We start from the raw sequence: 23440 nt of genomic DNA on the forward strand, positions 1-23440 counted from the left end.
GTTTTTAATCAATCTTAGAGACTTCAGAAATGTATCCATTTCGATATAGAAATGCGGAAAAGTAGGCTGCGATTTAGAGATTTTTTTATATATATATATATGTTTATGAGGGAAGCTCAATATGCAGCGTGACGTCATCCCGCCGACAGCTGAGCTCGTCGTTCAATAGATGGAGCAGTCGAGCTCTATAAACGGGGAAATCCGTGTCGGCGAGAGCTGAGAAGCACGGCAGCAGCTCGGGGGACTCACCCAAGCCAATGGAGAGCCTCTGCCCGCGGTTTGCAAATCGTCTATGTAGAGACTGGCAGTCCATCAGTCCTGAGAGAAAGAGCTCGTGCCACACACAACACCTGCGCGCGCCACGTCCACCTCCTCACGGGATCCAGACCTGCACCTCAGTGTCTTCCAGAGAGCGGGACAGAGACACGGCGGAACACACACTGTGCGAACAGCATGAAGAAAAGCCATTTGGTCAAAAGGGTAAGAATTTCATACAGTGAGTCTCTGATGTGTAAAGGCTAATAGTAATGCATGCTCATGATTTAATAGTTTTATTGAACAGTGGCTGAATGTAATACAGTATTTGTATTCTGCTTTTTTTTAAATTATGTGTACGCTAAATTAATTTAACAATGACTCCTTTGTTATGAAGCGCTGAATGTGAGAGCGTATATCTTCGTTACGCATATATATTCTTCATTATGCTGTTGTCTCTCGTATTTTTTTTTACATCTTTTATTCTATTTAACAGAATTTTTAATTGACCACACCCTTAATTGACCAACTAACAGTAAAATATTTTTGGGATCTATTTTTAAGGTGCAGTAGCCTATGGCAGGCTGTAATAACGTTAACTATAGCCTAGTTATTTATTTGGTTAGGCTACACTTTACAATAAGGTTTCATTATTAAAATTAGTTAATTACTTTAGTTAACATGAACTTAGAAACTTCTACGGCAATTATTAATCTTAGTTAATGATAATGTCAACATATATACATTTTTTAAATCAAATGTTGTATTTAACATTAGTTAATGCACTGTGAATTAACATGAACAAAAAAATGAGCAACCTGTTTTTTTTATCAACTAACATTAACAAAGATGAATAAATACTGTAACAATTGTATTGCTCATTGTTAGTTTGTGTTAATTAATGCATTAACTAATGTTAATAAATGAGACCTTAAAGTGTTAACATTATTTTCTTATTACGGCACTAGTAAGTAATCTAGCCTATCTTTTACAAATTACTTTTAGGCTACTATCCTTTTTATTCCAGTGGTGATCTTATTTTATTAGAGATTATGAATACAATTATGAATTCAATAGTTATTAGTAGCCTATTCCATCTTTACTTGTTTATTAGATAGCTACATGTTTATATGACATTAGTTGAACTATAGTAATATTTTTCAGTAGTTACAAAATATTACAATTTTCAAATTGTTCTATTGTTGTTCAAGTAAAAAACGTTGTTAACTTTCATTTGTTAAAAACATTAGTTAACATGAAATAATGAAAAATACTTTTTTTCTACAGCATTTATTGATTTTAGGTAAAGTGTCAGCCTCATAATTTACTACTATATTTTTTAAGCTCAAAAGTTGTGTTAACATTAATTAATGCACTGTAAACTAACAAACATATTTATGAACTAACATTAACAAAGAACTAACAATAAATGCTGTAAAAAAAATATTGCCCATTTTCAGCTCATTTTAGTAAATGCATTAATGATTGAGACCTTACTGTAAAGTGTTACTAAAATGTTTATATGCACTAGTATCTAATAAATAGTTAACAAAAATTGTAACTAGTAAACTGTTTGAATACTTCAAATAGACACATCAATACCAGTAAAAATAATATAGTCACTATTGGACAACTTACTAATAGTTATAATATAGTAACAGATATGGAATAAACAGTGCGATGTGACGGAGATCTGTTTGAACTTGAATACTATTATGTAAGACGGGCGACACACTAACCGGGTCACTGTTGACACACTCAGGGTCTTCAGGATGCAAACCAGCCCTCATCCCAACCAGACAAAGTAGGCTGGATCCGCAGGTTCAGCGGCAAAGGACTATTCAGGGAAATATGGCGAAACCGCTTTGTGATGCTTAAAGGAGATCATCTGTACATCTTTGAAAAAGAGGTGGGTTATAAAGACAATTCTAATACATTTTCATAATGATTTCATGCTCAATCAAAAGGCAGGGTCAACTTCCCAAAGGTATCATGTCAACGACTCGTGTATGAAACCCATTCATATTTTGATATAAACTACAGAGATTATATGAATACGAGTAATGAATGTTTGCCAAAAAACCTCCTGCCCTTGATATAAAGGACATCAAAGTAATCCTTTTGACAAGCTATAATTTTCTAAAGGGTATTATATAAACACTGAAAATTGAAACCCAATGGTGTCCGCAAACGACAAGCAGCAGTGAACCTGGTTAGTGGCTACAATCAATATTTCCCTGTGTCATGGATTTTGTGTCAGTGCCACTACCAAAGATCCCTGAAGTTGCTTTCGAATATTCAGTTGAATTCAATTTCCGGTTTGATGTAGGAGCAACCAATCTTTACAATTGAATCATTTGCTCATCACTTGAAGCTTGTGTGGAGGCATGGTTGTAATCTTCATGGAAGAGTAGCAGCTTGTTTCTGTCGTTGCCTGTAGGCTTTCATCACTTTCACAGAGCCGTCAGATAACAGCATATCGTGGGAAACTGTACAGAGTGCCCTGGTTTTTCTCATTGAAGCAATGGGTTTAAGAGTTGAGAAAGCAGTTGCACGTGTCGCATTCACACATCTGCTGTCTTTTGGATGAGCGACATTGTTATATTTACATTAAAAGATTCAACGCCCAGCTGCACAGATCTCTCGCTCCCTGGAGATGTTCAGGACTCTCCAGTGTCACGCCATCGTGAAAAGAAACCCATGTGAACAAACCACATACAGTATCGCAGCAATTTGCATCCATGTGTTTTGATCTGTCAGTGACACAAAAAAACCCAGATAAGCTTTTCAAGTTCACCATGAACAGAAATATTAATGGGACTTAAGATTTACCATTAAGTGTTTTAAAGATTCAAATCAATATCAGATTTAATTTAAAGTCTTTTCCATTCTGTCTGTTTGCTAGTTTGTTTGTTGGTAAGTAATCCAATACTGACTAGTTGCCTATCTTTTACAAATTATTATTAGGCTACTCTGATAATGCTTCAAAAAGACATTGATTTACATGTAGAGACCAAGTACACACACAAAATGCAGGTGGTGTTGCAGTGAAGTAGAATGAGGGGATGTTTCCTATTTATGTGGTGAATTATTCAAACATGAACTTTACAGGGACAGACCACAAAACTGAGCCTGCTGACACTGATGAGCTGGCACCTTGAGGTAGTGTTATGATTTTTTTTTTTAATATAGAAACTTCAATTTTAAAAGTATTGAAGGAACACAAAAAACATAAAAATTCAAATAATATATTTTAATGTATTTTAAAGAGGAGTATTTTCAACTATTTAGTGTGTGATGATGTTGCTGTTTGAACATAAAAAAGGTCTGCAAAGTTACAAAGCACAAAGTCAATATGGTGCGTTCAAGTCCTCCAGGGAAATTCGTATTTAAGTCGTGTTTACAATGTCAGGTGCATTCAAGTCACTTTGGTCGAAGCTTAAAGACATCGGGGCTTAAAGAAAATCCCAAGCTTCCCTCTCATATTTACGATTTTGTGGTGGTGTTCATGTGCGTTCAACTCATAAATATCATATTATCGACATGACTTGAACGCACTATTTTTCTCTATATCAGTGTCACTGTTTCTGAACTCCCTGAAACGCCTCCATTGTAGTCTTCAGTTTTCTTCCAGGAACGAACACGTCACAATATTCCTCATTTAAATAATTCCCGCCCAAGGCATACGCTAAATAAGGAGGCCTGGTTGAGTTAGTTAGTAGTGTGTTGAAACTGGTGGTTATGATAAGGGGCGGGACATTTCCCAAACACACTCAAAGCGGTTGACCAATCACAACACACTAATCCACCCGACCAATCAGAGCTCATTGTGCTTTTCAGAAGGAGGGGCTTCATAGAGACAGGAACTAAACAGAGCGTTACTGACGCTGCAACAATGGAAAATAAGGTTTTTTGAACATTGAAGCATGAAAACCTTTTCTAGTAGCGGCCATAAACAAAATCAAGACTTTATCAAAGGGCATAAAAGGTCCTTGTTAGATAATACAGTGAAGTCTATGCTCATAGTAATTGAATCTTCAATCTTTCATTCTCCACTGTCAACACTGCTTGAATTCCCAAAATATTTTAGTTTGGCATACATGACAACATATTTTCACAAGATTCCCCTGGTATTCAGAGAAATTAATGTTGTCAAATAAAGCCGCAAGTCAGATTAACATTCTGTATAGCCCTGTGAATCGTCCCACCAGTCAGGCAAGCAAGGTTATTTTTATAGTATCAGAGCACAATGTCAGCAGGTTGCATCAGTCTGAGTATGTGCTACAGGTCTGTCCTCTGGTGATCGCTGCATGCCTTCGGGCTCTGTGTATTGTTTTCTGTGGCTGTCTTAGTACTGCTAGCATTATGCACCGCTGCACTTGACTTTGCTTCAGTGCTCAAGGTAGCCCTGTTCACTTGACATAACTATTCAATTGATCTCACTCATGTCATGTAGCATAGCGACACTTCACGCAACTCTACTCGTAAAGCCGATGATCCTTTCTGATTCCCATGTGAATTATTTGAAGTTTATACATGTAGACAGTTGAGCATCTGTAACTGGGTTCAAAGTGCTTCCCTCTATACATCTGGTGTAAATAATTGATGCTCTACTCTAGGATTCACTGTATTCGGGCTGATCATTCATGTTTGAGAGTTTATTCATCATGTGTGCAAATGGATCATAAACATGTACTGAGGATTTACTCATAAACTGTGTGTCAGTCCAATCATCTGTGTGAATTATGATATTTAACTTTGCATAACATCCATTTGGCAGGACAAAAGGCTGTGAGGTTTACCTTAGTTTATTTCAATTATGTCTATTTTAGGAAAATTGGTTGACCTCTTAATAATGCAGTCAACCAGATTACAGAACACACTGAACACGTGATTCAAGGGGATTCTGCAAATCTATTTAATTCCAGCTTGTTCGTAGAAGTAAAACTAGGCATGTAAATGCAGTATTCACAGTCCTTACATCTTGAGACTGATTTTAAGGTTGTATGGCTCCAAGCAAGGTGAAGCAGCCATAGCCAAAACTACCAATTCACAATGCCTTGAAAACCAGCTCTGTTCTGAAATCCTTGGAATATGTAATATTCATAAGAGCACTCTTTACGAAGGCTGCGTTTTATTCCTTACATCTTGTTATGGATGGAGCTACCTTCGTGAGAGTGAAGATGGTGGGTTAGTGGGTTATTTTGGGAGGTGGTTAATCCAGAGATCAGGATGGCCCCCTGCCGGGAACGTGCTGTGCCAACAGTGGGAGTGAAATATTGATGTGGTGAAGAGAGCCCAGGCTCTTTTCCTCCAGGGGTCTTTTGCCCCATATTAGCATCACTAGTACGCTCTATCTCAGAGTGTGCGCTCACTCACATTTAAATGTGTGACCCCAGGAGACCATCTGGAGGCATACGGTTACACAGATTACCTTTAGCCATATGTGGCATGGGGGGGGAGCATACCGTACCTAAATGCTACTCTTTATCATAAAACTGGTTGTTTTGTGAACTCTCTCTTAGATAAACGTGACCTAACTCAAAGCGGAATAAAGTCATAGATGTTATGAACAGGCTGGTTTCCTTGTGCTCGCTGTTTGGTCTGTGATCACGGATCACTTTGATCTTTGTTCTTTAATCTCAAGCTCACTGGCATCAGATTCCTTTGTTGCGTATTTCCGTTGCTATGGTGAATGCATGGTAATCATGCAGAACTCTGACCCAAAATTTCTACGTTTCTCTTTTTTGGTATGTGAGACATTACATGCATGCTAATATCTCTAGCGTTGAGTTTTTGTGTTCGTCTCAGCAGAAACCCTCATTGTGGCTCTCTGGGATTTAATGTCCCACGGTCCCCCCCCCTCAGGTTCAGTGAAATTTACCTCTTTTCCTCCACAGTCAGCTATAATGATGATTGACCTGTGTTAAAATGAGGCGTTTACTTTTCACAGATGGGTCACTGGATGAATGATTAGGGGAGGGGCTGTACTAACTGAAAGCCGTTTGGAACATCTGTCTTGATTTCTGATGGAAAAGAACACAGTTCGTTTCCTTTTCTTGCTATCTGGTATTAATTGAGAATATCTTCTGAACCAGGCTTGGCTATATGTGTGAGGTTTGCGCTATTCATTGTGAAATGTGAAGCATTACCAAAAAAATTATCATAATAACTCACATTGTGCGATAATGGGTCCTATTTTAACGATCAGAAACACAAGTATCAAACACGAATGCAAGTAACTTTGTGGGCAGATCCCGGCGCTGTTGCTATTACACCGGCGGGATAAATGACTCTTGCGCCCGATGCAAATCTAAAATGTGTTGGTCTGAAGTAGCTTCATTATTCATAGGTGTGGTTTGGGCGTAACGTGAAATAAACCAATCAGAGCGTCCTCTCACATTCCCTTTAAGAGCAGGCGCGCTTGTTCCATGGCGGATTGATATTATAACGGCGGATTTGCCAGCGCGTGCCAGGAGAGGTTCACAGCCGCGGAGACCGACGTTCTCGTCAGGGCCGTAAAACACAGAGAAGTGACATTGGGGATGATGGGAGAAACCCACCCAAATTAGCTTCGGTTAAACAGGCGTATAATAATTTGGGTAAATGTGTAAGATAGATTTACGCCTATTTTTTTCACATCTTCACGGACACAACAATGATTTCCCTCGTGTGTTAATATTTTTCCTTGTATTAATGTATGATCTGCAAAAATGAAAACTGCTGCGTCTGTTTAGATTAGAAAATCAAAGTGTATGTGCGTTGTTCACACGCTACATAATGGCCAAGCACGCGCCCTTATAATAGCATATGACTAACGTGCAACACGCCACTGTCTTTAGACTCGGTTTCTCCTGGTCAGTGGCAGAATTGTTTTCTGAAACTGCAAAATAGCACCAGGGAACTTTTGTGCCGGAACTTTTCGCTGAACCGCCCCCGCGAGCACAAGTTCATTCCCTAATTTACCGACGTGCGTCTCTGGAGGGAAAAGTCCGCTGTGCGCGGGTGCAAAATAGGAATGATACATGCGTCGGTGTACAAAGTCAATTGCGCTGGGTGCAAGATAGGGCCCATAGTCACATTTGCAATGCAATTTTGAGGTACAGTATAACACTGTGAGATATCCACTAGCTAGCGTTCAGAACTTGTAAGTATAAAGTCACATTATAAAATGTTAAACCACAATTATATGACATAAATGAGCAGTTATAAGCAGCAGTTGTCAGATATAGGCCTAGTTGCAAATATAGTTACAAATAAATGAGCAATATGTAAACTGGCTTCCATAGAGTATTAAGTTACTCTTAATACTTTGTGTTGTTCATATATCCAGGGTACAGATGTTTTTGTTACTATTTGTAAATTAAATGTTGGTGATTTTGTTTAGTGTTCTGTCAGATTCCATGGACTGATGTCACAGCTGTGTTCTGTTGAACATTAATTATTGCTGTCCTTCGAGCTAAAATCAATGTCCAATCATGAATCACTGTTGTCGGCACAGTTGGCCTGGGAAAGCGCTGCTGATATTTTCAATTAATGGTAGCAATTGTTACTAGCTTCAGGCCTGTGTGCTGATGCTGCTGCTCTTGTGTTCAGATGAAGAATAATGGGAAGACTCATGAAGTGTTTGACCTGGCACAGTATGAGCGCTCGGAGGAACTGCGAAAAGCCAAGAGCCACAGCAAGAAGAACTACAGTAAATTTACCCTGCTCCGCCGCCAACACCCTGGAAACAAGGTAAGAACTAAACATTATGACATTATGGATTAAAAAAAGGTTCAATTCATATTGTGCCTGTTTGACTATAAAGTGGTTTGATTTTAATCAGTTTTTAGGGTGTGTTCACAATTGGGAGGTTTGGTTTGATTAAAACAAACTCTGGTGCATTACTCTGTTAGTGCGGTTCATTTGAGTAAGTGTGAAATAATCAAATTGGTAACCAGATCAAAGACATCTACAGGTGAAATTTGAACAATTTGAATATCGTGCAATATTCTAATTTTGAACCTGAATCTGAAGTTGTAAGCCATAATCATCAAAATTACAACAAATAAAGGCTTGAAATATCTCACTTTGCATGTAATGAGTCTATATAATATATTAGTTTCACCTTTTAAATAAATTAACTTTTGCACGATATTACATTTTTTCGAGTTTCACCTGTAAATAAACCAAAAACATGTAATTTCACAAGATGCAACCCTAAAAAGGACAAAATGCTCAAACATACCTAGTTGAATGAAGCATTGCAAACATTTAGATTTGGCAATACAAAATTTATTTCTTGATAAAAAGGGAAATTCCTTTTCTTAAAATGCATGTTTGAAAATTCAAAATACCATAATTATTCATTTTAATAATTGTAATTGTTGATATTTTAATAAGTGCTTTTTTCCATTAGAGCCCCAATCTTGTATTTCTGGCTGTGAGTCCAGAGGAGAAGGAATCTTGGATCAATGTTTTAAATACAGCTATTACCAGAGCTAAGAATCGTGTGCTGGATGAGGTGAGCACAGACATTTCATACACTCTTTATTTATTCCTTGTTTTTTAATGCTCATCTTTTAGCTTTCCACTCCCACACTCTTTCGTTGCATTAGTCAGTCTCTTTCTGTGTATATTTCTCTTTCATATTCTAGTGCTAACCCTCTTCTATCTCACTTTTAGATATTTTTATCTTCTTGTCATCATTTGGTTTTGGCACTTTTAGGAGACTGGAAATTCTTTGTGCAATTATTTCTCAAAAGCACTCTGAAAAACAATAAATATAGAAAATACAACTTTTTCTGGTTGACATACCTATTGAAAACATTTCGGCTAAGAACTGTTAAGCCAGTCAACATCATGCTTTATTACTACGGCCACAATAATTAAAATTGGGGTTTAAAGAGGATCTATTATGCTTGTTTACATGTGCACCTTTCTTTAGTGTGTGATGTTGCTGTTTGAGCATGAAAAAGCTCTGCAAAGTTACAAACAAAGTCACTCCAAAGGCAGTTATTCTCTATATCAGTGTCACTGTTTCTGAAACGCCTTCATTGTAGTCTTGAGTTTTCTTCCAGGAACAAGCATGTCACAATATTCCTCATTTAAATAATTCCCGCCCAAGGCATACGCAGAATATACGGACGAGTTAGTTAATAGTGTGTTGAAACTGGCGGTTATGGTAAGGGACGGGACATTTCCTAAGCACACTGTTGACCAATCACAACACACTTATCCAGCTGACCAATCAGAGCTTATTGTGCTTTTCAGAAGGAGGGGCTTCATAGAGACAGGAACTAAACAGAGCGTTACTGACAGACTGGGAAGAGAGGAGCTGCAACAATGGAGAATATGGGAAAAAATATGTTTTTTCTGAACATTAAAGCAGGAAAAGCTATTCTAGTAGAGCCCCAAAACAAAACCAAGACTTTGTAAAAGTACATAATAGGTCCTCTTTAAGATTAATAAATGGGAACATTAAAACCCTTTTTAATACAATTGCATATACGTTGCAAAAGATTTCACAGTCTTGTTTCCACTTGTAAAATCACTGCATTTCACATACCAGAAACCCACTAGTGTGAATTTCACATCATCTGCATAAAGCACCTTCTATTTATAAATCTGCAAATTCATTTTCACACTAACAACTACTGGATTAAACTGAGATGAATGCAAGACTAATTAACGCTTCATGTCATATAGGCCTTTTGTGTTGTGTAAATTAGAACCCATATAAGGTTGCTGAAAATCACTGTGTTAATATGGTAAAAATGAGCTCAGCTCCAGTTTGGATTCATTTCCCTTTTCAGGTGACGATTGAGGAGGAGTGTCTTCTGGCTCATCCTACACGCGATCGGGCCAAGATCCCACTTGGGCGGCGTTTGCCTACGCGGGGTCATCTCATGGCGGTGGTGGGTGGCATTCTTGCTTTGCTTTGATTCCAAAGACTGTTGTTGTTTGTCTGCTCATACGCACTAGACTTCATGGCACTAGGTGGTTGTTTGGTGCAATAATGATGAAACTTATATGCAGCTATTTATAACCTGACTGCATAACGGAGAGGTAGTGCAGTCCAGAAAACTTTGCTGTTTAAAAAGGTGCACTCAGTATTTTTTTCTTCAATTAAAAAGTAAAAGGTTTTAGACATAAATAGTAGATTAAGATGGGGGCAAGATGTCCCCCTGGAGTAAAATGCCCACCCCACCTTTTATTTTTCCCTTACTAAATCGCGTTTAAACATAATTATTGAATGGTTATGCTTTTAGTAATTTTCACTTTTTATTTGAGTTTCAACATTGGACAGTGATCTTTGAATTTATTTCATTTTTTGAGTTAGGGTTAGTAGATTTATCTGTTATTTGCAACGCAAAAGTTTGGGGTCAGTAAGATTCTTTTAAAAAGAGATTTGTTTTTCCAGCAAGAATGCATTAAACTGATCAAAACTTACAGTAAAATGTTTTAAATTGTCACAAAGAATTATATTTCATATAAATGCTGTTTCTTTCTATTCATCAAAGATAAATCAAAGATTCATCAAAGATAAATTAAAAATTATCACAGTTTCCACAAAAATGAAGCAGCACAACTGTTTTTAACGTTGATAATAATCAGAAATGTTTCTTGAACAGCAAATTATCATATTAGAATGATTTCTGAAGGATCATGTGACACTGAAGCCTGGAGTAATGATGCGGAAAATGCAGCTTTGCATAACTGGAATAAATGACATTAAAAGTAGTACATTAAAATGAAGTAAATGCAGCCTTTATAAGCATAATAGATTTATTTCAGTCATTAAAAGTCATATCAATATTTAGTTATTTAGTTAAATTTGGTTCAATATTTTCAAACCTTTTTAAATAAATAATTAAAATGATAGATACATTTTACGATCACATGACCACCTGAATACTGCTCACTTAACATTGGTGCATTTCTTTAAGGGTATTGGTAACCGAAAACTAATTCATGATGCTGCTAGGTGTCAAGATACTCGCGTATCCACCATATAAACATAAAGTGTTATTTAATATTGTCTTTTTTAGGCCTCTGCCTCTTCTGATGGAATGCTGATGCTGGACCTGGTGAATGAAGAAGATGCTGGTATGCTTGATGACGATCAGGATGAGTGGTTGAAGGACCATCGGGTCAGCCTGGATAAACTGGCTCCTGGCCGTCGACGCGCTGGCACCGATGCGTCCAGGCCACCGTCCTCCTCTACAGAGGCCAAGGTGAAAACCAGCAGCTTGCCACGCAAGACAGAGTTATCCTTGAACCATGAAAACCAGTCTCACACACCTCACAGTGAGAAGAAGTTAGCTCAGGGCCGTAACCGATGTGCTTCCATGGATGACGCTCTGTCCCAAAGAGAGCGAAAGCCAAATAAGAAGAATGGGTCCCAGGCGACGCAGGCCCAGAGTCCCACAGGACACCTGCAGGATCTGATCACCCAGCGTCTGGAGAGGACTCAAGAGCTGCTCGCTGAGATTCAGGAACAGGATCCCCATCGGGACAGAATGGGATCTTACCCCTACCTGAGAGGCATTGACTCCCCTCGTCTCCGGCATCTCAAGGGCTCTGACTCGCCACACTCCAAGGGCTCAAGCTCACATAGTTCACCTCACAGCAAAGGCACAAACTCCCCCTCAGTGAGGGTGAAAGATTCGCCTGGCTCCAAAGGGAAAGAATCGCCACATGTGAAATCAAAAGACTCGCCCCGTTTCAAGTCCAAATCCCCTCATTCCAAAAACGCACTTCGATCAAAGAGCTTCGATTTACCCGATTCAAAAGAATCAAGTTCACCCCAAATGAAATGCATCGATCTGACCCACATCAAAGGTTCAGACTCGCCTCTGTCTACTGGATCAAATTCGCCCCATATGAAGTCAACAGACCCTGCTTTTTTCCGAATCTCTTACTCGCCCCATTTCAAAAGCATTAGGGGTACTGATTCTCCTCTCAATGAGGCTTTGGACTGGGAGAGCAGGAGGGCGGCAGCTGAACGACTCTTACAAGAGGCCATTTCTTCCTGGCGAGAAGCTAGAGAGGTTTTGGCTGAGGTAAAGGAGCTGCAAGCCAGACAGCAGCGGGCAGAGCACAGTAAACCTAGAACACCTACAACACCCTCACAGAACCGCAAAAAGAAAAGCCCCTGACCAAATCTTTAACATCTCTAAAATGCTTTATGTGAGCCTTTACAATGAATGCAAGGAAGGAGAACAATAGGTGGAACTTTCAGTGTTCTGCTTTATCTCATGGTCTATTGTTTATATATTAACTGTTGTTCCTCTGACACCTCAACCCTTTGTCTTTGCACTTTGAACTTCTGTATTTTTTACTTGTGACTCCACTTTCAAGGCTGTAGTACTTCTGTTGGCATTGATTATGTGTATTACTCATGATTAAAGTGGTTTACGATTCACTCACTTTTTGCAAAAACAGCTCAGGTAAAAACAACTGTTTTGAGGTGAACATGATGGTAACGTTGAGCTTTGTGTGGAAAAAAGTGCAGGTAAAAGTTAGCAGTGGTCATTTTTTTTGGGGCAAATCTCTCCTGCTCCCCAATATCAAGTACTAAAGATAAAATATTTTTTTCTTGCTACACCTTAGTTTTTTATTTGACAGTTTGAGTATCTAACCAACTATTGCAGTCATTGTTGTTGATAGGAGTGAATAACGATAGTTCACAAGTTTTCATTTCGATATGTTCTTGTTTCGAATCTCATTCTTTGTTTCAATTTTCCTCACACTATATATAAATAAATAATATTAGTAAAATGAACAGGGCAGTTCAGAACGAGTCACTTCGTCTTTTTGAACTATTTGTTGAGAGAATTGACTCATATAAAGAGTCATTCGTTTTCGATTCGTAATCGGGCTAATGTTACACTGGTCAGTTGTTTCTGGTTGCCAAAAGAGCTAGCTCAATACCACAGATGTACCGATAAATGCACAGAGAAAGAATCACATTCAGAACGATTATCCAGCTAATGAACGATAAAAACATCGACAGCCAATCAGAATCGATTCTGCTGTAACGAGCTCGACACATTTAAAGTGACAGACAAGCACGCGCTTTGATAAACGCTTAAAAAAAAAAGTGTTATCTTTGTAGATATATTCATAGCTATCATTCTTGGTCTGAAAGGCTCATTTTGTTTGTGAATCGGTCCAGTCGCGTTACATATTCGCTATCGCGTGCAGTCCGTGAGGAGAACTCAATAGAAATATTTTTATTTTCCCGCCATTATTTAACGGTCTTCTACTCACAACAAGTCAGAACTCAGGTAAAATTCAATATCTATATATTTTTATTTTAGTCTTGCAAATCATTGAACTGCATTTTTTGCAATGAACACAAGGAATTGGAGTGATACAAAACCTCTGTTTGAACTAAATGTTTCCTAAGTTTGGATTTCACAATAATAATATGACAGAATTAGATTATAAATGATACAGAATTAGTCAAAAGACAGCACAAAAAAACAAACACTATTTCTCTTTTTATTATCTCACAAATGTATCCACATGCCTCAGAAACAGGCTCTGCTCAGTGAATCTAACGTTACTGCTCTTTCACTTGAATTGCATCACTCTGAGATTAATTTTTCATAAAGCAGGTTGACCCCCTCATTTTAGAGGCCTGGTGTTGTTTTGAATAATTACTGTACTGAATTTAATGAAAGACTACCTATGAATGGGATACGTTGTGATCTGAAAAAGCTACTTATTAACATCTTTTGGCTTTCTGAAAGAATAGCAATTATGAGTTCATAATTACAGGCCTGATCATCAGTTACTGATATGAGCTCAAATCAGGTGGGTGGGTGAACAGTCAACAAATGCCCCCGTTCGCCTGTTTTGCGCCCTAAAACAACTGCATACGGTCTATTATTGTACCAGAAATTGCTCTACATGATTACAGTTTTTTTTTAGGAAACACAAGTACCCATTAGATTATAACTGTTCTAAAAGCCCAGAGATTTAGCCATATTAGATGACAAAATGAGCATAAATCATAGACCACTAAATTAATTATGACTGTAATCTAGGCCACAGCTATCCAAAGCAGGCTTGAGTTCAGCATGCCAGGCTTAACATGCAAAGCTTATTCACATTGCTAAACGTACGGCTAATTAAATTTGGTTTAAGGCCAAGTGAGGTCTAGCAGAAATCGTAGCGTACAGCTTTTAACCTCATTGCTCTACTACCACCCGCCCATGCATATCACATATTCTTTGATATATTACTATAACAGTGGCAGATGCTTATTCTGATCATGTGACAACTAAAATTCAAACTTAAAATAAATGTTTTCTTTATTCGTGTGATGGCAAAGCTGAATTTTCAGCAGCCATTGGTGTCACATGATCCTTCATTTGAATGATTTGGTGAAAAAAATTATAATGCATACGCGTAATAATAATTGTATACAGCACATGCATGCAGCACATACTTTACAGTAGGGTGGCACATCTGTTCAGTGATGCATCTAATGCATTCAGATGCATCCAGTCTAAGTAACTGCCTGTATACACTCGTTTCATGCTAGTATTAGTGTTTGTATTCCTAGTGTACTCATGTGAAACATTACTGACACACTTTAGGGTATGATACAAAACTGAGTCATCCTCTTGGCCCAGTTCCAATCCATGATGAATCCAGTTATTTGTGTGGAGCTTCAAAATCTTATCATCAAGAAGATCTGTGGCACGGCGAATGCAAAAATGTTGTTATTATACACAGGGAAGCTAATGTTTGAAATAACCCCCAGGGCTACTCGTTGCAAATATTCCCAAGAGACATGTTGTTTTCTTAACTTCATATTGCACTATTTTTATTTTGCACTCTTCTGGGTTTCTCTGTTTTTATGCACAATATGAATTGTATCATATAAAGCAATGAAATTTTTTGCCTGGCAAATCTAATTGAGGATAACTACTTAAGAAACATGCGTGTGCTGAACTGATTCTGTTGCATGACTAGAATAAATGATTTATATCCCTCTCCCCTCTGTTTCTCACTTCTCACCATCCTTATTAAGCTCTAGGGCCTGTGAGGATCAGCACTTCATTTCCTCACACACACACAAACAAAAATAGCATCCTATGACATGTAGGACGGGTGTACATTTGAAGGACCGCTTTGCTTTCACATTTATATTTTATTGGGCTAATGCTAACGTTCTCGCAGAAGCGTCCTGAAGGGTTATTCTGCATGCAGGGCTTGAACTCGAGCGGATGATCGGCAACACCTGATTCACACTGAGGCAACCGATTCATCTGGGCCAATGAGAGCGCAGCGCTGTTGCTGTGTGACTCATTAGCCTCGCAGCATCTGCTTTTGCGGTGCTTCTACTGATTCAAATAGATTAATAGAGACATCCCAGAGAAGTCATTCTTGGGTTTGAAGCCTGAAGCTAAATGGTATAGCCTAACTCTCCCTAAAATTGTATTTCTGCATTGGAGAAAGGCTTAGAAAGAATGGCTGTTAAATGTGACCTATATTCACAAATAGATCAGACACAACACATCACAGCGTGGGATTTATATGGCGTGTATGTAGTACTGTACCTTTAATACAGGGTGTCTATCTACAGATATAAACAAGTTCAATTTAAGACTTTTAAAGACCTTTTTAATGCCACTTTGCATGAAATTTAAGACCAAACCTGTGATGGAAATACACATTATATTACATACGTATGTAATATTTAATGTTTAAGTAATTGAAGTATTTAAATATTAACTACTTGTTTATTGAACTAAAATCAATGTAACATTTGCAATCGTGAAAATATTCAGCAAAATAGCTCCCGTCATAACTAGTTAAGTTAAGTAGTCTGAACTATATTATATGTTATAAATAAAAAAACTCAACATTTTGAGTTTTTACCTCAGTATGTTTCTTCTGTGAGTTTTTATGTGCGCTGTTATGCTGATTTGTTTTGATTTCTCACTATAAAATCTCTCACAGAGACTTAACAGCTCTACCAGAAATACATTATCATTATCAATCGTTTATGTAATAAAATCAGAATCATTCTTGCGATTCGATGGTTCACTGGTTATTAAATTTTAGCGGTAATGTGAAATATTTAAGATCCATCGAATCTGAATTTAAGACATTTAATACTTTTTAAGGCCTTTTATTAGGAAAACTTTATATAAGACATTTTAATACTTTTTAAGGCCTTTTATTAGGAAAACTTTATTTAAGACTTTTTAAGGATCCGCGGCCACCCTGTAATAGGTATGATGTTTGCTCAGTTAATCAAATCATTAATGTGGCACTGATGAATTTAGGTTAATTTACATATTTAGGTATCAATAAAAGACAAACCCAAATGTAGGAGGCTACATTGTCATTCTCAAAATAATGTTTTATCAGTGGCAGTGCTTGGTATCCACTAGCGTTAATCAAACGTCTGTTTCGGTCACTGATTTCGGCCCTCGGAAACCTAAAATCGCTGTCAAAAACCAAACATTTTTCTATTTTATAATACTTATTTTGCAAAATGGAAGTAAGTTATTTACTTCTGATTCATTAGCTGCTACAGTTAAGTAACTTGAATAATAACAGTGAAGTAAATGGAAAAACTGTTTGCGCTCCAACCAGTGTTTTTCAACAATGCACAAAAATAATATATGAAATACCAGTTTACAATATCAAGCTGCATAACGCACTGGTTTGTACAGCTAAAAATAACTGAAGACACCGGAAGCAAGTTACAAATTGTTGAGCCACTTTTATGTTAAAAATAAGATGGATACTTCGGTATTGTAGATAGCTAAGCTATAACATTCATTTTACGTATTTAAACTACAATCATTAAGTGGCAGTGTGTTTTATAAACAAAAAATATTTTAAATTGTATTTTTTATATCAAAAACAAGGTTATACTTTATTTTGATAGTCCACTTTAGACCTTATAAGTAACTTTGCAACTACATGCAACTTACTCCTTAATTTGCAACTACATGTCAACTCTCATTAGAGTAGTAGACTGATAAGAGTTTGGGTTAGTAGAATAAGTAGAAGAACGCAAAGTTTCCCAAGGGAATGCAAACATTTTGCGAGTGAACGCAAAGTTTCTCAGGGGAACGCAAAACATTTGTGAGAGAACGTAAAAGCATTGAAAAATGTTTAAATCTCAAAATCACCAAATTATAATTTTTTGCTTCATCCATGTCTCTTTAGGACTGAATACCTCGTACCTCGACTGACAACTGTGTCGAAAGCATTGCACAGGGACCTTTATAATATGTTAATTTACATGAACTGTCCGAATGAACCAATTCACTATAATAAATAGGACTTTCTGACGTTAATATGAAAGAGAGGACCTTTTAGCATGAACCAATTCACTAGAACGAATCAGATTTGATAACACTACACATGAGAGCGAGGACCGTTTAGGATGAACCGATTCTCTAGAACGAATCAGGCTCTTCACAAATGTGAGAAGAGGAGCACAGTTTAGGCGATAACTGTATGCACGACTTCTCCAATCACTACGTCTGCTGAAACCCCACCCCTTTTTCAAACCAAGCATGTGTTGCATGAAGACGGTAAAGAGGTGTTTTCTTCTCAAAATCCAATCAACAGCAGATCCATACAACCAAATCCTTGACCTACATTTCTTTGTTTGTTGATAATCCGTTTCCCAATACAGAAGAAAAGATCTGTTGCCACTTCCTTTTCATTGTAATTTTAAAAACAATGACAGAGTTTGGTCGGGTTACGCCGCGACTTTTTAATAATAATATTTTTAACTAATAATGTCACACTACGAAAAGCATTGCAATCTTTAGTTAGTTAGTCCCCAACACTGCTGTCCACAAAGCGATTTCAAAACTATGACTAATGTCACATGAATACATTCTCCAGCACAGGCATGCGCTAATAACGGCTAGCAGATTAGCAGTCTGCTATAAATATATACGTCTTGGACACCGGTTTTTATTTCCAGATCCAAATTGCATATCTGTTTCCACCTTTCAACAATAACATTGCTTCCTCCTTTTGAGAGAGGATTTTCCCCAGTGCGAGTATTGTGCGGATGCTAGCAACCGAGCTAAAAATACATGCAGTTTTACTAATACCACATGATAAAACACAACACTATATAGCGCTCTGGGAGAGCAAAGGCCCAAACCTAATGCGTCGTTTCTATCAGACCAGCGCACAGTGCACATGGACACTATAAAAATAACATGACAACAGAGAGCTTTTAGAGAGATGCTGGGCTTTGCATATTTAAAGGATGAGCCACGCCACATGTAAACACTCGGACAATCAACTCTGAGTTACTCTTTTCAGGATACTGGTCTATATATACACCTTGACATCCAATGCAATGGCCATTTAAAATTCAGTTTCTAGTTTGCTTTTATCTTATTTTGCATTAATGAATTGTACGTTTGTGCTGTACATCCTCTTTAATAATTCACTTCCCCTTTAAACACTTCTCTCAACCTTTACCAGATAAAAGAAAAGGAGATTCAGCCATAATTGTGGGTTGTGCTTCTGTCCTGATCACTTGAATCCTGGGTTCAAAGCAGCTGGTGCTGTGTGCCCTCTCATGTTTAATTCATCAAGTGCACTGTACTGGTGATTATAGCTTTGTAAAGACCCTAAATTAGTGATCATATATTAATGAATATGCTTCCTGGTAGTTCATCGTCTCCATATCCGCTCGGTTTCTCTCGGTGCACTATGACCCCCATTCAAGTGGTGGCAGTAAACCAACGAAAATGACCAACTTTACTTTAAGCGGCACCCCCCTTTTTTTAAAAAGACATGAAAATGCACATCCCGAACTTAAATGGTTGTAATTCAAGAATGCTTTTGGAATATAGATGTAAGATTGGTCTTGTTTTAAAGAAGACATTTGGCAGATTTTTGTAGAAGTGAAATAAATTAAGGAAGTTAAACAGAAAAAAAGTTATAGAAGTTTGAGTTTATGTAAATATAATTATAATATATAATTTTATTATTCATATTTTATATAAAATATATATTTTCAAAACCTGGAGGACTCTAAAAATGCAAATAAATCAAAGCCAAAAATCTGAACAAGTTGTGTTTCAAATTTTAGGTTGACATCTCAGGCCCTGTCCCAAATGGCGCACTCGATGTGGACTTTCGGTCTCGTGGACTTAAATTGCGCGTGCTCGCTGAGTCTACGAGTCCGTAGGCCGTCCCATTCATCACTTTAACGCTCTGAAGTGTGCTCAGCAGCGCCCCCTTTGTACCCTTGAAGCGGTCTTCCGCGAAGCCCGCATAGATGCAGGCTTCACGCACTTTAACTACCCAGGAATCCTTGCGAATTTGCGAAAGGCCAATCAGACAACGAATGGGAGGAGCTTTCGCTCACGTTAACATGGATGAGAAAAAAATATTTAAGTGTAAATATCATTATGGTTTTTATGACCTATGTGTACATTTTACCAGTTATTACCTACAGTTTATACAAACATTATGGTCATCAACCAGTGGTTGATATCTCAAACATAAATATAAATATATATTTATAGTTTATAAACATAAATAGCTTGCTGAATAATAGGCTACGATCGCATTATGATTCATTAAATAAATAGAACCGAATGGCAGGGCTTTACTGAGTCATATATAAATGTAGAAATATAATATTTAAACAACAACCGGACCGTCTTCCTATTCCCGGCGTGACGATCGAGTCTGTCCCAAAAATACCTCTCAATGCGCCCTCGTGGACTCGCGCCAAGGGCCCTATAGGTCTGCACTACATGACGTCACCAAAGTGTGGACTCTGAGGAAGTCCACAAGTCCGGAGTGTGCCAATTGGGACAGGGCCTCAGAAAATAAGCTTTCAGTGAGATTTAGTTTGGACGCAGTACCAAACCTTTCCACTAGTTACATTACTGCCCATATAAGGGCACCTCCATTTCCATATGTTGTTTGAGTGATCTGAACCATTATTTTTTACAATTTTCATACAATTTATGAAGTAGACATCCTATTCAGAAGTAGTATTGGAAGTTTGGCAGATTTTAAAATGAATTCAACCTCTAAGAAACACAAAAGATCACGTACGTGCATTATAGCTCGCTGCCTCATCACAAATGGTGGATCTATAAAAAAAATTCTTTATATTTAAAAAATGTTCAGACCTTTTTTTCTAAAAGAATTGAATGGATGCCATCTTTTGAACTCTTGGCATGAAAATAAACTGAGGTTTCTACCATTCTTTCATGATTTTTCATGTTCATCACTATTTCAAAATAAAGGTCTGAACACGCCTTAGGAGTATGAAAATATTCTTGTTGCAAATTGATAAATTACGGCTCCTCTGTAATTTATTTTGAAAATAGGTCACCAAATATGTAAACTAGAGATTGTAAGCTTTCAAATGATATATAGTTTGTCAACATTAGTTTAGGTTTAGTATAGGATTTTACTGTTTTGAACATGTAATGGCTGTGGCGGGCGGGCCGGTGCCAATATAAGGGGTTAACATGATTTTGATGAAATAATGATTGATTGCTCTACGCTGGAAGCTGTGAGGTCTACAGATACCCTGGGGTTTGATGACCGAGTGTTTACGGTCACCTGCATTCTTCTAGGAGATCTGGGCCAAAGTACTCCAAACTCAAACTAATCAAAGTCTGCCTCAAATTACAATCGTACTTCTCACCCAGACATTTCTGTATGCAAAATGTCAATATACAAAAATATCATCAACAACAAAATTATTTCAATTTTTAATCTCTTCACTTTAATAAATCATATTTTAAATGTAGCCTAAAAGAAAGGACCTTTTAGCATGAACCGATTCACTAGAATGAATCAGATTTTATAACACTACACATGAGACTTTATAAGGGCCATTCACACAGAAGCAGGGCAGTTTTTAACTTTTAACTTGAGCTCCGCGTTTTAAGCAAGGGGGTAATCCATCCGCCGGAAACTGAAGCCTCCCCGGGAGCCGCCATTGTAGCAGAACTTCACCTGCTGTTAGCATCCCATTGACTCCCATTCATTTTGGGGTCACATTGACAGCAAATAACTTTACAATCTGAGGCGTCCAAAGACTCCATTTGTCCATTATTTATTTCTAAAGAAACATGACAATGTATAAAAGGCTCCATTACTTTGTATCTTAACTAAGGCCATGTCCACACGGACACGGGTATTTTTATAACTGGAGTTTTTCCTCCTGCGTTTTTGAAAAAATCTCTGTCTACATGAAAATGCAAAAACACGCTATCAAGCGCCGTCAAGAGCATTCCACACCAGCAGGCGGCGATATAACCCTAACCGTAAAGCCACGTTGGCCAATCAGAAGCAGTCAGCGGCGCACAATCTGACGTCAAACACAGCGGATAACGGCGCACACTTTGACGTCCAAGGCAAAAACTCCGGTTTTACTGTCTACACGACAACACTGCAACCGGCGTTTCTGAAAATCCTCACCCTGGCAGGGGTTTTCAAAAATGTTCGGTTTCAGTGACCTGATACTGCGTTTCCGTGTGGACGAACGGGCGAACCGCGTAAAAAAAGTCACGGTTATAAAAATACCTGTGTTCGTGTGGACAAGGCCTAAGTTATGGCCCCGTAGAAGCCGTTTTTGTAAAAATAGGCTAACCATTGCGTCATAACCACGCGACTCTCTGTCGCACAGTCGAGAAATTACCGTATAGACCGGCGGAGAAGCTTGCAAGCAATCGGGGGGACGTGGAGGCATAAAGTTCGATAGAGTAGAAGGGAGAAGCCCATAGAGAGTGATGAAGTTCTCCTGCTGCTAGCTCATGGACAGCTAATGCTCACGCTCTCCGTCTCTGCGAGATTCGGAAGGGAATGATTCAGATTTCTCTCGGCACATCTACTGCGCAGTTCGCCTGGCGATCAGGAAGTGAGTGCTTCAAATGGGCTTCACTTTTCTCCGTTGAAATCTATGGGGTCGCTGTGTCCATCTTATATACTGTCTATGGTTTTAAGAATGGCGTGTCTAACGTGAGACGCTGAAAAAGACGCGAGCGCAGCGGTTAAAGACGCCCGTCTAGCGTGTGTTTACATTAAAAAACTTAAATCTAAAACTAAAAAAGACGAGCGAGTTTGATTATTACGTCAGCTTTAAAGTCGGCTTGAAATGAAAAGTTCACCATTTCTATAAATAACTGTCTGGTTACTGACATTCTTTAAAATATCTTATTTTGTGTTCAACAGAGGAAAGAAACTCATACAGGTTCGGAAACATGAGGGTGAGTAAATGATGACAGAAATGTCATTTTTGGGTGAACTAACCTATCCCTTTAACTGTGAAAACTAAATTTTTCTCTGTATGCAAAAACACATTTTACAAATGAAAACTCTGCCTCAGATTACAGCGGGTTTCCCATAAATGTAGGCTACTTCTCAAAGTACAGATTAGAGCGATTCAAATTTCTGTTTGTTGAGCATAGTGTGTTTACACGTCATTCGTCTTTTCATTCACTCACCTCGGGCCTCTTAGGGATTTTGTGGTTTTATTACATCTGAATCTGATGTAACGCATATATATAAAGCATTGTTAATATAATATAATATAAGCTCCCCCTGGGAGCAATGAAGATGTGTCATAACAAAAGCTAAAAGGCTACTCATCATAACCGCTCGGCTCATCCAATCTTGGTCCTTCACTGCATTGACTTCATATAAGGCTTATAGAGGCTCGGGATCTCTGATTGGACGGCTGCAGCTCATCAGCTGCTGTGGGGGTTGAGGCAATCTGTACATGGATGAGCTTTAGTGTGTGTGTGTGTGTGTGTGTAGTTTCATCTAAGCTGTAATGTACATGGGCACAGCTGAAGCATTCTGTGTGTTGAAATACTCTTTTCGTCTATAAATACACTGCATCACAGACTCTACATACAGTCATGAAACATGAACATGGGTTGCGCATGAAATTACTAAAAAAAACAAAGATGTTGTGAACTGACCTTTCCTTTGCTTTATCTATTGTCTTGAACTGCTCACAGGAATATATTAACATGGTTGAAGCTTCTCCTGAGCTATTGGGATCGTAATGTGTGGATGATTTTGTGCCTAAAATAAAACACGCATTACTAGTAAATTAGCTCCCTCAAGTGGTATAAAGGCCATGTTACAGCGAGAGGATAGGAAACAAGTTTGGATGTTAGTTCTGAATGATAAAGATACAGTTCATTGAACG

General features: G+C 38.0%; 1 protein-coding gene across 2 annotated transcripts; it reads left to right on the forward strand.

Moving 5' to 3' along the window:
• Positions 1-163: 163 nt before the first annotated feature.
• plekho1a (pleckstrin homology domain containing, family O member 1a) lies at positions 164-12668 on the forward strand. Of its 2 annotated transcripts, none has more exons than XM_079590978.1 (6): positions 164-480; positions 2018-2164; positions 7852-7992; positions 8657-8761; positions 10053-10154; positions 11289-12668. In XM_079590978.1, the coding sequence occupies exons 1-6, from the start codon at positions 454-456 to the stop codon at positions 12396-12398; spliced, it is 1632 nt and encodes a 543-aa protein (XP_079447104.1). In that variant the 5' UTR covers positions 164-453; the 3' UTR covers positions 12399-12668. The 2 variants fall into 2 exon arrangements, with proteins under 2 accessions (XP_079447104.1, XP_079447103.1); XM_079590977.1 differs by having other exon boundaries at positions 219-496.
• Positions 12669-23440: the final 10772 nt, after the last annotated feature.

The sequence above is a fragment of the Phoxinus phoxinus genome (assembly GCF_949152265.1).
Source record: "Phoxinus phoxinus genome assembly, chromosome: 19".
In the NCBI taxonomy this organism is placed as follows: Eukaryota; Metazoa; Chordata; class Actinopteri; order Cypriniformes; family Leuciscidae; genus Phoxinus; species Phoxinus phoxinus.

Coding starts and splice junctions, on each gene's coding strand:
- plekho1a (XM_079590978.1), top strand. CDS start 454: ATGAAGAAAAGCCATTTGGTCAAAAGG. Junction 481..2,017: donor AAAGCCATTTGGTCAAAAGG/GTAAGAATTTCA, acceptor TGACACACTCAG/GGTCTTCAGGATGCAAACCA. Junction 7,993..8,656: donor GCCAACACCCTGGAAACAAG/GTAAGAACTAAA, acceptor TTTTTCCATTAG/AGCCCCAATCTTGTATTTCT.